This window comes from Podarcis erhardii (assembly GCF_964252035.2).
Source record: "Podarcis erhardii genome assembly, chromosome: 10".
NCBI lineage: Eukaryota > Metazoa > Chordata > Lepidosauria > Squamata > Lacertidae > Podarcis > Podarcis erhardii.
Genome location: NC_138500.1, coordinates 6,215,724 through 6,231,617, shown reverse-complemented (window position 1 = coordinate 6,231,617; position 15,894 = coordinate 6,215,724). Strand labels below are relative to the sequence as shown.

The 15,894-nt window shown below is 46.6% G+C and overlaps 1 protein-coding gene and 1 long non-coding RNA gene across 3 annotated transcripts in view; both read left to right on the top strand.

Annotated features, from left to right (window-relative positions):
- LOC309352068 overlaps window positions 1-14,264 on the top strand; it is a 62,223-nt gene extending 47,959 nt beyond the window's left edge. Inside the window, exon 2 of the long non-coding RNA XR_014161082.1 lies at window positions 13,801-14,264. This is a non-coding gene — a long non-coding RNA (uncharacterized lncRNA). The remainder of the gene's footprint in view (window positions 1-13,800) is intronic.
- ASB13 (ankyrin repeat and SOCS box containing 13) lies at window positions 7-14,264 on the top strand. Of its 2 annotated transcripts, none has more exons than XM_081880176.1 (6): window positions 7-191; window positions 6,077-6,264; window positions 8,295-8,445; window positions 9,494-9,630; window positions 11,442-11,718; window positions 12,798-14,264. In XM_081880176.1, exons 1-6 carry the CDS (start codon window positions 149-151, stop codon window positions 12,923-12,925), a joined length of 924 nt encoding a protein of 307 aa, XP_081736302.1. In that variant the 5' UTR covers window positions 7-148; the 3' UTR covers window positions 12,926-14,264. The 2 variants fall into 2 exon arrangements, with proteins under 2 accessions (XP_081736302.1, XP_081736303.1); XM_081880177.1 differs by having other exon boundaries at window positions 9-191; window positions 9,494-9,628; window positions 11,527-11,718.
- Window positions 14,265-15,894: the final 1,630 nt, after the last annotated feature.

Genomic DNA, 15,894 nt, shown 5'->3' with positions numbered 1-15,894 from the left:
TCCCCACCCCCATGTCGCGGGAGCACCATCATAAACAACAGAAAAGAGGGACCCAGGAGTGCCGGGGAGCTCCTCCTCCTCCTCCTCCCCCCCGCCTCCCTCCTCCTTTCTGGGTGCTGCTGGGAGTTGTAGTTTGGGCTGAGCAAGTATGGAGAGGACGATGGCTAGCAGCTCGGTGCTGGGCGAGATTGGTGAGTGGGAGTTGGGGAGGGGGGTGGGGGGCTGAAGGAGGAAGGGGTGGGGGGCTGGAAATGTTGGGAGGGAGGGGGGCATGTTTGGGGGGAGCCTGGATGGGGAGGGGAGAAGCTTGTCCCCCACCCACACCCTCTCCATCAGAAGCAGCTGGGTACCACTGGGACTTCGCCTTCTCAGGTTGCTAACCCTTTGCGAGCTTGGGCACATAGCTGTCAACTTACAGATTTGAAAATAAGGGACCAGCAGCCTTGAAAATAAGGGACCAGCAGCCTTGAAAATAAGGGACCAGCAGCCTTGAAAATAAGGGACCAGCAGCCTTGAAAATAAGGGACCAAGGATAAAAATAAGATGAAAAATTTGTGGATGGGGAGGGGAGAAGCTTGTCCCCCACCCATCCCCTCTCCATCAGAAGCAGCTGGGTACCACTGGGACTTCGCCTTCTCAGGTTGCTAACCCTTTGCGAGCTTGGGCACATAGCTGTCAACTTACAGATTTGAAAATAAGGGACCAGCAGCCTTGAAAATAAGGGACCAGCAGCCTTGAAAATAAGGGACCAGCAGCCTTGAAAATAAGGGACCAGCAGCCTTGAAAATAAGGGACCAAGGATAAAAATAAGATGAAAAATTTGTGGAAGTTTTTATATGAATTAGAATATAAAGAGGGGAATTATAGTATGTTAAGATAAATTATTAGGATAAAAACAAAGTTGGAAGGATTTGCTGGAATATCTAATTGAATTAGAATACAAAAATGGGAGGCGCGAGGAAGTCTAGGAAATAAGTGAATGTAAGTAAGTGAGTTAAAGGTTTGACTTGTTTTTTACCTCTTTTTTCTCTTTCTTCTGTTTTTTGATGAGGTTTTTTCTTATTATATGTACTGTTTTCTCTTCCTTTTTTTTCGATTGTTCTCTTTTTATTTTTTTTCTGTAACCTTTAAAATCTTAATAAAAATTTATTTTAAAAGAAAAGAAAATAAGGGACCAGCAGCCTTGAAAATAAGGGACCAGCAGCCTTGAAAATAAGGGACCAGCAGCCTTGAAAATAAGGGATTTTAGTCAACCAGTTAAAAGGGACCAGGTAATTTTGGAGAGCAGCGCCGGTTTTTGGGCCTCTGTTTCCAGAGGTTGCTGCTCAAGACACCAGCCGATGAAACACTGCAATTAAATAAATGAAACACTGCAATTAAATAACTACAAGCACAACCACTTTTCGCGCAAAACGAAGTCCAAGCTACGAAGATGCTGCTGCAGTTCTGTATCTGTTCTCTCGTGCTAAATCTGCAGCTCTCAGTTCCATCAGGTGGGGCGGGAGGAAGGGGGGGGAAATAGTGCCCAAATAAACCCGCAGATCAGACCATCTATGCTAGTCTACCACTACAAATCTATGGGAGAAGCGCTTGCGGTCCTTCCCTTGTAGCCCTTGCACTTTTTGGCGTACTTTTGAACTGCTAGGTGTGCAGGAGCAGGGACCGAGCAACGGGAGCTCACCCCGTCATGGGGAATCGAACCGCCGACCTTCTGATCAGTAAGCCCTAGGCTCTGTGGTTTAACCCACAGCGCCACCCACGTCCAATATGTGAAATAATAATAATAATATATAATTTTATTTATACCCCACCCTGCCCGGCCAGAGCCGGGCTCAGGGCGGCTAACGCCAGTAAAATTACAGTAAAAAACATAATGGGGGGGGGGACCAATTTAAAATACAGGTTAAAATGCAATTTAAAATGCAGCCTCATTTTAAAAGCAGCCCAAGGGGAGGGAAACATAAGGGTCAGACTGAGTCCAAACCAAAGGCCAGGCGGAACAGCTCTGTCTTGCAGGCTCTGTGGTCTAGTCCCGCAGGGCCCTAGTCTCTTGGGACAGAGTGTTCCACCAAGTCGGGGCCAGCACTGAAAAGGCTCTGGCCCTAGTTGAGACCAATCTAACCACCTTGAGGCTCAGGACCTCCAAAGTGCTGTCATTTGTGGACCTTAAGGTCCTCTGCGGGGCATACCAGACACGTGGAACACGCCAGTAAATTGAAAAGATGGCAAAAAGCAATGCTTCGGGAAACACAGAAGAAATTCAGTATCTCACACACACAAAATTTTAAGTCCACAAATGCAAAGCAATACAGGAGCTAACTGGCAGTCAAATTTCTGTGACTAGTTTTGCTGCACTCCGAGGAGCCTGGCTTAAATACATCTCCGAAGGGACGTGTATGTTTGCAGCCCAGTTGTCACTGAACCGGTGAATTAGCTGAGATTTCATTTCTCACCGGCTTAGATCATCTAATGAGTTAAATATTTTCCCAACTGACCATTGAAACGAGCTTATGAGACGTTAAGGTGTCCCACAAGCAGAGAAATCTATGCCCAACAACTGTTACTAAGTTCTGGACTCAGGTTCTAAGAAGCTACAATGGAAAGTTTTAGTTGCTTAAAGTAATGTTACACAAGCATAGATCTAGGTAAAGGGTATTCAAGAAGTCAAACAGTCCTTGATTTTTAAGCTCTGGAAACCAGTGATGGGGGACAGGAAGGAATAGAAATAGGTCTGTGTATGTATGTACATATATTTGTGTATATATTTGTGTGGTTGTGCAATTTCTTTTCCTATTTAAAAGACATACGCTGTCCTTTGGTCAATACTGTCAGCTCTTGTTGGGAAGAGCTGTCCAGCTCTGCAGAAATCGTTGGGGCTTCTAATGATTCATTTCGTTCCTGTATTTATATTTTCAAGGAAAACCGTCAAAGCGGTTCTCAGCCCACGAAAGCTAAAAAAAGTAAAACGACCCAGAATAAAACATTGCAGAAGAAAGTCAGATATAAAGTCTGCCTTCGAAACAACGTAATTGACAGGGGTGTCACAGGTTAAAAATTTCAAAACATTTTTTCAAAGGGAGTCAGGCTGCAGAAGGGGCATTTAACGCAGCAAAGTTCACCCCAAAAATTGCCTTGAAAGAAAACGTTACTAAAGGAAGCCAAAGATAAAACGCACAAGAGGATAAAATAGTATCGTAAGCACTTGAGTGAATTAAGCCTATTGAGCACAGCAGAGCTTAAGGGTAAAGGGACCCCTGACCGTTAGGTGCAGTCGTGGCCGACTCTGGGGTTGCAGTGCTCATCTCGCTTTATTGGCCGAGGGAGCTGGCGTACCGCTTCCGGGTCATGTGGCCAGCAGGACTAAGCCGCTTCTGGCAAACCAGAGCAGCGCACGGAAACACCGTTTACCTTCCTGCCGGAGCGGTACCTACTTATCTACTTGCGCTGGTGTGCTTTCAAACTGCTAGGTTGGCAGGAGCAGGGACCGAGAAACGGGAGCTCACCCTGTCGCGGGGATTCAAACTGCCCACCTTCTGATCGGCAAGCCCTAGGCTCTGTGGTTTAACCCACAGCGCCATCCGTGTCCTTACTTCTGAGTAAACGTGCATAGGTCTGGTTGCTCAAGTGCTTAACTTGGGTGGGATCGAGGCCTGGGTTTCTCCCATGCCAGATAGGCGACCAAAGCTGGGAAACATTGAATTTCCCTGGCTAACTTTCTCATACCCTTTGCCCTTAAGGGCACAGCAAGAATCCTCATGGAGTGAGTCCAATGGGTGCTGTTAGGGTCAAAGATTCGTACGCAGCATCCCTAAATCACACTTCACTTCTAAGCAAAATCTAGAGGAATCCGTTGTTAATCGTTTACTGATTTTTTTGCTTTTTTGCGTGTTAAAGATTACTTTTGCAATAGCACGTTATATATTACTCACCCAATAGCTCCAGTGTAAAGCTGTTTATTTGGGTATTTGGGTTCACTGACACAAGAAGGAATCACTTTTTAAGCCTACAGGCAATATGCCCAAGTGTTAAATGGTCATTATTTTAACACATTTTCAAGAGTTTTCCTCCAATTCCTTTTTAAAAAACATTTCCGCCATGTATCAACTTCCATATATGAGAAATTAAGAAATATCCTAAATCATCATTTACATACCCTCCAACATTTCTCCATAGGGAACATCCTATTCAACAACAACAACAACAACAACAATAATAAATAATTTATTATTTATACCCTGCCTATCTGACTGGGTTTCCCCAGCAGTCACTGTGTGGCTTCCAACATATATATTTTTTAAATGTGCAAAGGAAGGGATGATGTACAATACCTTCAACAGATAAATGGAAAGAAAGAAAACTACAGCTGTAAACTACAGAGAAAAAGGCAGAATATAGTAATGATGGTGGAAACTGAGAATAATCAGGAACATAGCAGAGAGTAAATCCTATTAAACTCAGTGGGACATAATTCTGAGGAAAAATGCTTCTGATTGCAGTGTAAGGCTGTCCAGCCTTTACCCAGTTACCTGGGAGTAAGCTCCACTGAATACTGTGGGGATTACTTCTGAGTAGACAGTGTAAGGCTCCATTTACAATAAAGGAATAAACATTCCCTGCGTTTCCTAGGAAATGGCCCGCTGTGGAAGCGTTGCAATTCATTTTTTTTAGGTGACATTTTCCTTCAAAATTACAGGAAGGCCTTCTTAGTCTGTCAGTTTTGCCATTTCCTTCATTAGGAGCAGGGATTTTATTTTCAGTAGAAACAGGACTCTGTTTTTGCAACTCCACTTTTAATTGTTCTCCAAGAGGCGGAGGGGAGGAAAAAAGGAAAGGCAGGAGATTGCGGGATCAAATCCGAAACTGGGATGGCTCCTGTCATTCTGGGACTGTCCCTGGAAAACCGGAACATTTGAAAGGTATGGACTGCCGGATGATACCTTGAATGTGACCCTCTCGTGATTTCAAAGGACCAAAATAGTTTTCCTAGAATCCGTGCAGCCTTGAGCTTCTGCCTTTTCTTGCAACACTTCTTCTTTGCTCCCTCGCTGTTTCAACACCCCGTTCCCAGGAAATAATAATAATAATATTATAATAATTTATTTTTTATACCCCACCCATCTGGCTGGGTTTCCCCAGCCACTATGGGTGGCTTCCAATCGAATATTAAAAATAATACAGCATCATACATTAAAAACTTCCCTAAACAGGGCCGCCTTCAGTTGTCTTTTAAAAGTAAAATAGTTGTTTACTGCCTTGACATCTGCTGGGAGGGTGTTCCATAGGGCGGGCGCCACCACCGAGAAGGCCCTCTGCCTGATTCCCTGTAACCTCACTTCTCGCAGGGAGGGAACCGCCAGAAGGCCCTCAGAGCTGGACCTCAGTGTCCAGGCTGAATGATGGGGGTGGAGACGCTCCTTCAGGTATACTGGACCAAGGCGGTTTAGGGCTCTAAAGGTCAGACCAACACTTTGAATTGTGCTTAGAAACGTACTGGGAGCCAGTGTAGGTTTTTCAAGACTGGTGTTATATGGTCTTGGTGGCCACTCCCAGAGACCAGTCTAGCTGCCACATTCTGGATTAGTTGTAGTTTCTGGGTCACCTTCAAAGGTAGCCCCACGTAGAGCGCATTGCAGTAGTCCAAGCGGGAGATAACTAGAGCATGCACCACTCTGGCGAGACAGTCTGCAGGCAGGTAGGGTCTCATCCTGCGTACCAGATGGAGCTGGGAGACAGCTGCCCTGGACACAGAATTGACCTGGGCCTCCATGGACATTCGTGAGTCCAAAATGACTCCCAGGCTGCGCACCTGGTCCTTCAGGGGCACAGTTACCCCATTCAGGACCAGGGAGTCCTCCACACCTGCCCGCCCCGTGTCCCCCCAAAACAGTACTTCTGTCTTGTCAGGATTCAACCTCAACCTGTTAGCCGCCATCCATCCTCCAACCGCCTCCAGACACTCACACAGGACCTTCACTGCCTGCAATATACCATCTATGCATCATTTTCATCATATTCTCTATCAAAGCATTACAGGCTGTAAATCTTATTCTTTCTTTCCACCACCTTGCCTTTGCAGGGTTTTGGGTAGACAGGACGCCGGTCCACGAGGCGGCCAGAAGAGGGGAGATTCTCCAACTGCAGGAGCTCATATCCAACGGCGCCTGCGTCAACCTGGTCACGTACGATTCCATCACGCCGTTGCACGAAGCCAGCCTGCGCGGACAGACACAGTGCGTGCAAATGCTCCTAGCTGCGGGAGCCCAGGTTTGTAGCTCAGGGAACCTCCACCAGATGCCTTCATTACTCAGTGGGACACGGGTGGCGCTGTGGGTTAAACCACAGAGCCTAGGACTTCCCGATCAGAAGGTCGGTGGTTCGAATCCCCGCGATGGGATGAGCTCCCGTTGCTCGGTCCCTGCTCCTGCCAACCTAGCAGTTCGAAAGCACGTCAAAGTGCAAGTAGATAAATAGGTAGCGCTCCGGCGGGAAGGTAAACGGCGTTTCCGTGCACTGCTCTGGTTCGCCAGAAGCGGCTTAGTCCTGCTGGTCACATGACCCGGAAGCTGTACGCCGGCTCCATCGGCCAATAAATTGAGATGAGCGCCACAACCCCAGAGTCGGCCACGACTGGCCCTAATGGTCAGGGGTCCCTTTACCTTTTTTACCTTGGTTCTCAAACTTAATCCGTTACGGAGTCTGTTCCAAAACCAAAGCGTTCCAAAACCAAGGTCCTCTTTCCCATAGAAAGTCATGCAAAGCCGATTAATCTGTTCCAGACTTTTAAAAAACAACCCCTAAAGCAGCAGTTTAACACAAATTTTACTATCTAATGAGACCATTGATCCATAAAATGAAAGCAATAATCCTGGAGAAGAGGAGGTTAGGGGGTGATATGATAGCCATGTTCAAATATATAAAAGGATGTCACATAGAGGAGGGAGAAAGGTTGTTTTCTGCTGCTCCAGAGAAGCGGACACGGAGCAATGGATCCAAACTACTAGAAAGAAGATTCCACCTAAACATTAGGAAGAACTTCCTGACAGTAAGAGCTGTTCGACAGTGGAATTTGCTGCCAAGGAGTGTGGTGGAGTCTCCTTCTTTGGAGGTCTTTAAGCAGAGGCTTGACAACCATATGTCAGGAGTGCTCTGATGGTGTTTCCTGCTTGGCAGGGGGTTGGACTCGATGGCCCTTGTGGTCTCTTCCAACTCTAGGATTCTATGATTCTATGATTCTATCCATGTGCCGTACTATAAAATAAATAAGACGGTATTGTAGATGATAAAAATTAAAATTATTATTTTTTCTTACCTGCACTGATGATAGCCATTGTTCGGAAATATCCATTTCTGCAGTCACTCGATCAATCAATCAATCAATCAATCAGTAGCTGAACTGGGTTCCACACAGTCACAAAAACAAATTCACTGAAAAAGCCTCAAAAACAACGCAAAATAAATAGCAAAAACAAAGGCACCAAACTTAATCCGTTCGGGAAGTCCGTTTGACTTCCAAAATGTTCGAAAACCAAGGCGCAGCTTCTGATTGGTGCAGGCACCCCAGAAACAATAGCCGACAGCTGCATCGGACGTTCGGCTTCTAAAAAACGTTCGATAACCGGAACACTTTCTTCCAGGTTTTCGGCGTTTGACAACCAAGGTGTTTGACAACCAAGGTACCACTGCACACCTTTGAGCGTCAGGCAAAAATGGGGGATTATTGGGTCATATTTGTTCTTATTTGTATTATTAGCTTTTCATGTTGTAATTTTATGTTGTGAACCACCCTGGGATCTACGGATGTAGGCCAATAGAAAAATGATAATAATAATAATAATAATAATAATACTGTATTGGCCTGAATATTTACCGTATTTTTCGCTCTATAAGACGCACCAGACCACAAGACGCACCTAGTTTTTGGAGAAGGAAAACAAGAAAAAAAATATTCTGAATCTCAGAAGCCAGAACAGCAAGAGGGATCGCTGCGCAGTGAAAGCAGCAATCCCTCTTGCTGTTCTGGCTTCTGGGATAGCTGTGCAGCCTGCATTCGCTCCATAAGACACACACACACACATTTCCCCTTACCTTTTAGGAGGAAAAAAGTGAGTCTTATAGAGCAAAAAATACGGTAATTTTTCTTTTTTAAAAAAACCATTGATTTTTATCCACCCTGGTTGTGGGTTCGAACCTCACGTTGGGCAAAAAGATTCCTGCGTTGCAGGGGGTTGGGCTAGATGACCGCTGGGGTTCCCCTTCCAACTTGACCATTCTGTGATTTTGCTATGATCTCGCAGGTGGACGCCCGGAACATAGACGGCAGCACCCCTCTGTGCGATGCCTGCGCCTCTGGGAGCATCGACTGCGTGAAAGTCTTGCTCTCGCACGGGGCAAAAGTCAACCCTCCACTCTACACGGCCTCCCCGCTCCACGAGGCCTGCATGAATGGTAAGCAGGTCAGGATGGAGTATATTAACTTATGGTCTGTGTGTGTGGTTTGGGAGCTGCACGGTCAGGGAAAAAACAATGCTGTCCAGGGTTGTAAAGACTGTGGAGAGAATAATTGGGTGCACTATTCCCACCTTGGATCAAATCTACGCTTCCAGGTGCCATAAGAAAGCTGTAGAGATAGCGCAGGATAGTGCCCACCCCGGAAATGATCTCTTTCAGCTTCTGCCTTCTGGAAGAAGGTATTGAGTTATAAAGACCAGGACTAGCCGCCTGAGAAACAGCTTCTACACAAATGCAATTCTGGTTTTAAACGCAGTGTAAGGACCCGGGTGGCGCTGTGGGTTAAACCACAGAGCCTAGGGCTTGCCGATCGGAAGGTCGGCGGTTCAAATCCCCGCGACGGGGTAAGCTCCCATTGCTCGGTCCCTGCTCCTACCAACCTAGCAGTTCAAAAGCACGTCAAAGTGCAAGTAGATTAATAATAATAATAATAATAATAATAATAATAATAATAATAATATATTTATACCCCGCGCTCCCCAGCCAAGATCGGGCTCAGGGCGGCTAACAACCAATAATAAAAACAAGTTGATTAAAATACATTAAAATAGTTACCGCTCCGGAGGGAAGATAAAGGGTTTTTCTGTGCGCTGCTCTGGTTCGCCAGAAGCGGCTTAGTCATGCTGGCCACATGACCTGGAAGCTGTACACTGGCTGCCTCGGCCACGACTGGACCTAATGGTCAGGGGTCCCTTTACCTTTAAGGCAGTCTCTGTGGGAGTATATTGTATTTAATTATGGGGTATCAGAGTTTTTAGGTGGTTAACCAGGCTGGGATAGCTGGGATAGCAAGTTTGTTGGTTTTTGAATGTCTGGTGTAGATTTTTTCAATTTCATTGTTCTGTATGGGACAATGACAATAAACATGATCGTATCGTTTCGTAAGGCAACAATAGCTTGGGCAGAGTTCAACTTGTGGGTTGTTGTTCCTGACAACCTTCGAAGTTTTCCATGGAGTTGCCGTCCTCTGTTCCTTTTTTTAAAGGCAGTGCTGAGTGTGTGCGTCTCCTTATTGATGTTGGTGCCAACCTGGAAGCTCACGATTGTCACTTTGGGACCCCTTTGCACGTGGCATGCGCTAGAGAGCATCTGGACTGCGTGAAGATACTGCTCAACGCAGGTGTGTGTGTGGGGGGGTGGGCCAGCCCCCACTTCGCCATTCTTTTTGTTTGTTTTCTTTAAATCATTTTTATCAATTTTCCAATAGGAACATCCAGTTAATCTATCCAATCATAATAATCCAATTAAATGAAAAAAACTAAAATTAAAAAAGACCAAATTATAATCATTAATTTATCGGAGCTCTCCACAGTCGGGACCTCTGAAGCATATCTCCACATCTCAGTCCTAACTCTTCTCATTGTTTCCATATTTTCCACATCTTGATTTTAACGCTTTCACTTCGCCATTTTTATTATTATTATTATTTTATTGGTTTTCCAAATTTCTTACAAACATAAACAACAAAAAAGAAAAAAACATTACTATATAAAAAACAAACATACAAACATTTATCCTAACCATTATAATATTTTTATTACCATTGTTAAATGACTTCCTCAAATCCATCTAGCTGTGTTTCCATATGACTCATTGTAGCAGTTTTCCAATACTAATTTCCAATCAATTTAACTTAATCAATTCACATCTTTCTTTCTTATCCTATTCACTCGTATGCATGGTATTATTAAATTTAAAACATTTAACTCCTAAGCCAATATGGCACTCACAAATGACTCCACTTATGTTATCCTAGAATATTTTGCTAAATAGTCCTTAAATTTCTTCCATTCTTCTTGGTAGTTCACGGATTCTACCGGTTAGGTCGGCCAGCTCCAGAAAATCCATCATCTTCATTTGCCATTCCTCCACTGTTGGTATTTCTTGTAATTCACTTCACCATTATTTTTGGCCCGTTTTACAATCCAAAGCCTGTGCCCTTTTTGCACTGTAGACCAGAGTTTCCCAAACTTGGGTCTCCAGCTGTTTTGGGACTACAACTCCCATCATCCCTGACCAGTGGCCCTACTAGCTTAGGGATGATGGGAGTTGTAGTCCCAAAACAGCTGGAGAAACAAGTTTGGGAAACCCTTCTGTAGACTATTGTTTGCTTCGGGGTGCTGTTGGGGTCAGCTGAGGTCAGTGATGGTGGGAGTTCCCTACCCTAGACCAAAAAAACCCCACCCCAATTTCTATGCACCACCCTGTATCGCCACGTTTCTGTCGCCAAATTGGCGAGCTGCGATATTGCTGCTGCTGGAACTGCCGCCGTCGGTTCCCCAGCAAATAGTCTTAATTTTGTCACTGACCGGAGTGATTTCCCTGTCTGTTTCAAGCCACACATCTCCTGTTTCTGACAAGAATCAGGCTACCATATTTTTCGCTCCATAAGATGCACCTGACCATAAGACACACCTAGTTTTTAGAGGAGGAAAACAAGAAAAAAAATTCTGAACGAAACAGTGGATGTATGATTTTTGTGGTTCATGCTGTGGCCACAGATATGCCCCACAAATAACCCAGAGGTGCATTTTAAATAAAAGGAAACATTCTACTTATGTACAAACACCAGGCAGGCCCCACAAATAACCCAGAGATGCACTTTAAATAAAAGCACACATTCTACTCATGTGAAAACACCAGGCAGACCCCACAAATAACCCAGAGATGCATTTTAAATAAAAGGACACATTCTAATTGTGTAAAAAGACGCTGGTTCCTGGACCGTCCGCCACTGGATTTAGAAGGTGATTGGGCCGCATCCGGCCCCCGGGCCTTAGTTTGCCTATCCATGCTTTAGGCCAGCGGTTCTCAACCTGGGGGTCTCCAGATGTTGTTGGACTACTACTCCCATCATCCCTGGCTAGCAAAGGCCAGAGCTCAGGGGTGATGGGAGTTCTGGTCCAACAACATCTGGGGACCTGCAGGTTGAGAACCGCTGCTTTAGGCAAAGGTTCGAGTTCTGCGCGGAGGCTGCGAGCAACTCTTCCTCCAACCTGACCGCTTTGCCGTCGCCAGGGGCCAACGTCAACGCGGCCAAGCTGCACGAGACGGCCCTCCACCACGCCGCCAAGGTGAAGAACGCCGATCTGGTGGAGATGCTGGTGGAGTTCGGGGGGAACGTTTACGCCAGGGACAATCGGGGGAAGAAGCCTTCCGACTACGCCTGGAGGAGCAGCCCGGCCGCCAAGTGCTTTGAGCATTTCGAAAGTGAGTGGGGTCTTGTCGCTGCCCCCTGCTGGCGGGTTGCGGCACCTTTGTCATCTTGCATTGATGATGCCTTCCTAGGTTGTGTGCCTCATCTGCTAATACAGTCATAAGGGACGCGGGTGGCGCTGTGGGTTAAACCACAGAGCCTAAGACTTGCTGATCAGAAGGTCGGCAGTTCGAATCCCCGCGATGGGGTGAGCTCCCGTTGCTCGGTCCCAGCTCCTGCCAACCTAGCAGTTCGAAAGCACGTCAAAGTGCAAGTAGATAAATAGGTACCGCTTTGGCAGGAAGGTAAACGGCATTTCCGTGCGCTGCTCTGGTTCGCCAGAAGCAGCTTAGTCATGCTGGCCACATGACCTGGAAGCTGTATGCTGACTCCCTCGGCCAATAAAGCGAGGTGAGCGCCGCAACCCCAGAGTCGTCCGTGACTGGACCTAACGGTCAGGGGTCCTTTAATATAGTCATACCTCAGCTTACAGCCGCTTCAGGTCGCGTTTTTTCAGGATACGGACCTCTGAAACCCGGAAGTACCAGAACGGGTTACTTCTGGTTTTTGGTGGTTGCACAGAAGCTCTAAATCGCTCTTTGCGCATGTGCAGAAACGCTGAATCGCAACCCGTGCATGCGCAGACGCGGGTTGCAGACGCTGTGGGTTGCGAACAGGATCACGTTTGCAACCCAGGCGTCCACTGTATATCTGAATTTTGTATTGCAGTTCTCCAGCCCAACAACTTTTACAAAATATGCATGTGTTCGGTGTGCGAGCGGGGGGAGTGCATAAAAAGTACAAAAAAGGAGGAATTGCTTGCAGGAATCTATGCATTATTCAAAGCTGCAGTCGAAAATGTGTTTCTTGGGAGAGATTTGCACTAAAATGCAAAATGATTTCCGTAAGCTTTATTTTTGCTTTTTTAAAAATCGCAAATTACTGCAGATATATAGAGAATGGAATTCAAGAGTGGAAGAACTAGAAGCGGAGAGAATTTAGAATTGACTGATCTTTCCATCCTTATTCATCCCAATGGGTTTGTAGAGCTCTGAAGTGACGATTGCGATTTCTTCCCTCATTCCCACTCCAGAAACACCTCTGAGTTTGTCCCAGCTCTGCCGACTCAGCCTGAGACGCGCCGTCGGTCAGCCAGCCTTGGAGAAGATTGCCCAGCTCCACATCCCTGCCAGATTAATCAGATTCCTCTCCTACCAGTGATAATTAACGCAGAGGAGCCGCTGGAGGACAGCGCCAAGTGAATCTCGCACTAGGAATCTCTGGCGGCCCTGCCAATCTCAGACAAAAAAACCGAAAGAAAACGGCTTTAACGGGTGTAAATACTATTTATGAGACTTCCGTAGTTTAAAGTCTGACGCGTTGTCCGGCTGTTCCCCTAACAATGGTTTGTGTTGAGTTGCTTTTTCTTTTCTGAGCACGCAAGATATTTTGCACAGCCGCCAGTCATCCCTGCAGCAAATCTGCCCGGTGTTATTATCACAAGGCTCCAATTGCGGGTGCGAGTGGAGAGACTGTCGTCCTTGCTTCACAATGGGTGCGAACTATGAAGCAGAGTTCATTTTTGTGGGTCAGAAACGGGGATCGCTGGGACCCTCCAGACGTTGATGGGCTCTCAAATCCCAGCGTCAAGGGTACTGTGGAGGGAAGGCTCTCCTGGCACCATCATTGTCAATAATAATAATAATAATAATAATAATAATAATAATAATAATAATAATTTATTTGTACCCCGCCCATCTGGCTGAGTTTCCCCAGCCACTCTGGGCGGCTTCCAACAAAGATTAAAAAATACATGAAAATATCACACATTAAAAACTTCCCTAAACAGGGCTGACTTCAGATGTCTTTTAAAAATAAGATAGCTGCATATTTCCTTGACATCTGATGGGAGGGCATTCCACAGGGCGGGCGCCACCACTGAGAAGGCCCTCTGCCTGGGTCCCTGGAGCTTTGTTTCTCACAGTGAGGGAACCGCCAGAAGGCCCTCGGAGCTGGACCTCAGCATCTGGACAGAACGATGGGGGTGGAGACGCTCCTTCAGGTCTACTGGACCGAGGCCATTTAGGCCTTTAAAGGTCAGCACCATGCACTTGTTTGGGTCCTCCCCTCTGGAGCAGCTCAACAACAACAACAACAACAACAACAAATTATACCCCGCCCATCTGGTTCGGCTTCCCCAGCTGCTCTGGGCGGCTCCCAACAGAATATTAAAAACACGATAAAACATCAATCTTGAAACTTTTCCCGTTCGGGCCCAAAAGCCCAGGTTTAAAAAGGAGGTGTGTAATGATGGAGCCAGGCGAGACCTCCCTGGGGAGAGCATTTCACAAACGGGGAGCCACCACAGAAAAGGCCCTGTATTGTTGTTGCGTGATGGCTGCTGGTCTCAGACTTTTCCCCTGGAGATGGGCATTTTTCAGAGACAACCCAGTCGTAGGAGACAAGGAGTATATCCTTTGGTGACTACCTCGTCAATGGATTCTGTGGAATGGCCTCCGTCTTAACGAGACACAAATAAACCTCAATTCTTCTAATAATGTAGCCAGCGTCTTGGGTTTATGTTCGCTCTGTGCAATGTCCCTTCTCATGTGGACGTTTTCTTTGGTCTGACCTGAATCTATACATTGAGCCAAGAGTGGGGAACCGTCGCTCAGCCTGAGGGCCATGTTTCTTGCTGGGCCATCTTCTAAGGGCCACACGCCAATCGCAGGCAGGTGGGACTAGAGGTAAAAGTGGGTGGGGCAATGGATATACCGTATTTTTCCGTGTATAAGACTAGGTTTCCCCCCCCCCTTAAAAATAATGCCCAAAATTTGGGGGCGTCTTATACACGGATACATCTCCCCCCATTTTCTTAAATCTGAGTCCCCCAAAATAGGGGGCGCCTTATACATGGGGGGGAGGGCGTCTTATAGATGGAAAAATACGGTACATTTTGCCTTTGGAACAATAGCTTAGTATCTACACACACCCTTCTTACTTGCGGGAGGTTCTGGAATTATCTGTCCCTTCCCAACTCTTGTGATCGGGAGCATAGCTGTCAACTTTTCCCTTTTCTTGCGAGGAATCCTATTCGGAATAAGGGAATTTCCCTTTAAAAAAGGGAAACGTTGACAGCTATGATGGGCAGAGATGCCTTGGACTCCAGTGCTGCTTTGCTATGTGGGGAACAGTGCCTCTTGGAATGACCGTACTGTAATATCTGGGCTCCCTTCCATGCAGACTGAAGGTGAATAAATCATTTCTTAAAACTACCACAGTCTCTGCTCCGTCTTCAGTTCTCCCAAAGGAGCACGAAACCGGAGTGAGTGCCTGGAACCCCCCTGGGATCTTGCAACCGCTCAGCAGAGAGCGGGGATGGTGTCCGAGTTATGCAACATTGGTGTCAGAAGTGGGATTTGCCTTTCCTGGAGAGAAGGCCCAGGAACAATGTGCACCTGAAGCCAAAATTGGATGGAGGAGGACCGAGAACCATAGTTGTCAACGTCTCCCTTTTTTTAAGGGAAGTTGGCTTATTCCGAATAGGATTCCTCGCAAGAAAAGCGGAAAGTTGACGGCTATGCCGAGAACCCTTGAGCTGGAGAGAAGATTATTGTAACTCACTCTACACGGGTCTACCATTGAGACTGACCCAGAAACTCCAGCGGGTGCAGAATGCCGCGGTGAGACTCCTTACGGGGTCCTCTGTCACCCGGTGCTATATCAGCTGCACTGGCTGCCAGTGGAGTACAGGATCAGGTTCAAGGTGCTGGTTTTAACCTTTAAAGCCCTATACAGCCTAGGACCCTTGTACCTATGGGGCCGCCTCTCCTGGTATGTCCCACAGAGGACCTTACGGTCTTCAAACAAAAAACATCTTGCAGATCCCGGGCCACAGGGAGGTTAGGCTGGCCTCAACCAGCGCCAGGGCCTTTTCGGCTGTGGCCCCAGTCTGGTGGAACGCTCTGTCCCAAGAGACATGGGTCCTGCAGGACTTGATATCTTTCCGCAGGGCCTGCAAGACGGAGCTGTTCCACCAGGCCTTTGGCCAAGGCACAGCCTGACCCCCCCCCCTTGGGTAATCCTCATAGAACTCCAGCCCAATGGCTGCCATTAATTTGACTCTGAATTGATTTTAGAATGAATTGATTTTAGAATGTATTTCAATTAATTGATTGTGATTTTATGTA

What these genes read in the sequence shown, in the direction of transcription:
- ASB13 (XM_081880176.1), top strand. Translation starts at nt 149, where the DNA reads ATGGAGAGGACGATGGCTAGCAGCTCGGTGCTGGGCGAGATTG. An exon ending in TCCTAGCTGCGGGAGCCCAG is followed by an intron (nt 6,265 to 8,294) that starts GTTTGTAGCTCA and finishes ATGATCTCGCAG; the next exon opens with GTGGACGCCCGGAACATAGA. An exon ending in AGATACTGCTCAACGCAGGT is followed by an intron (nt 9,631 to 11,441) that starts GTGTGTGTGGGG and finishes CTGCAGGTTGAG; the next exon opens with AACCGCTGCTTTAGGCAAAG.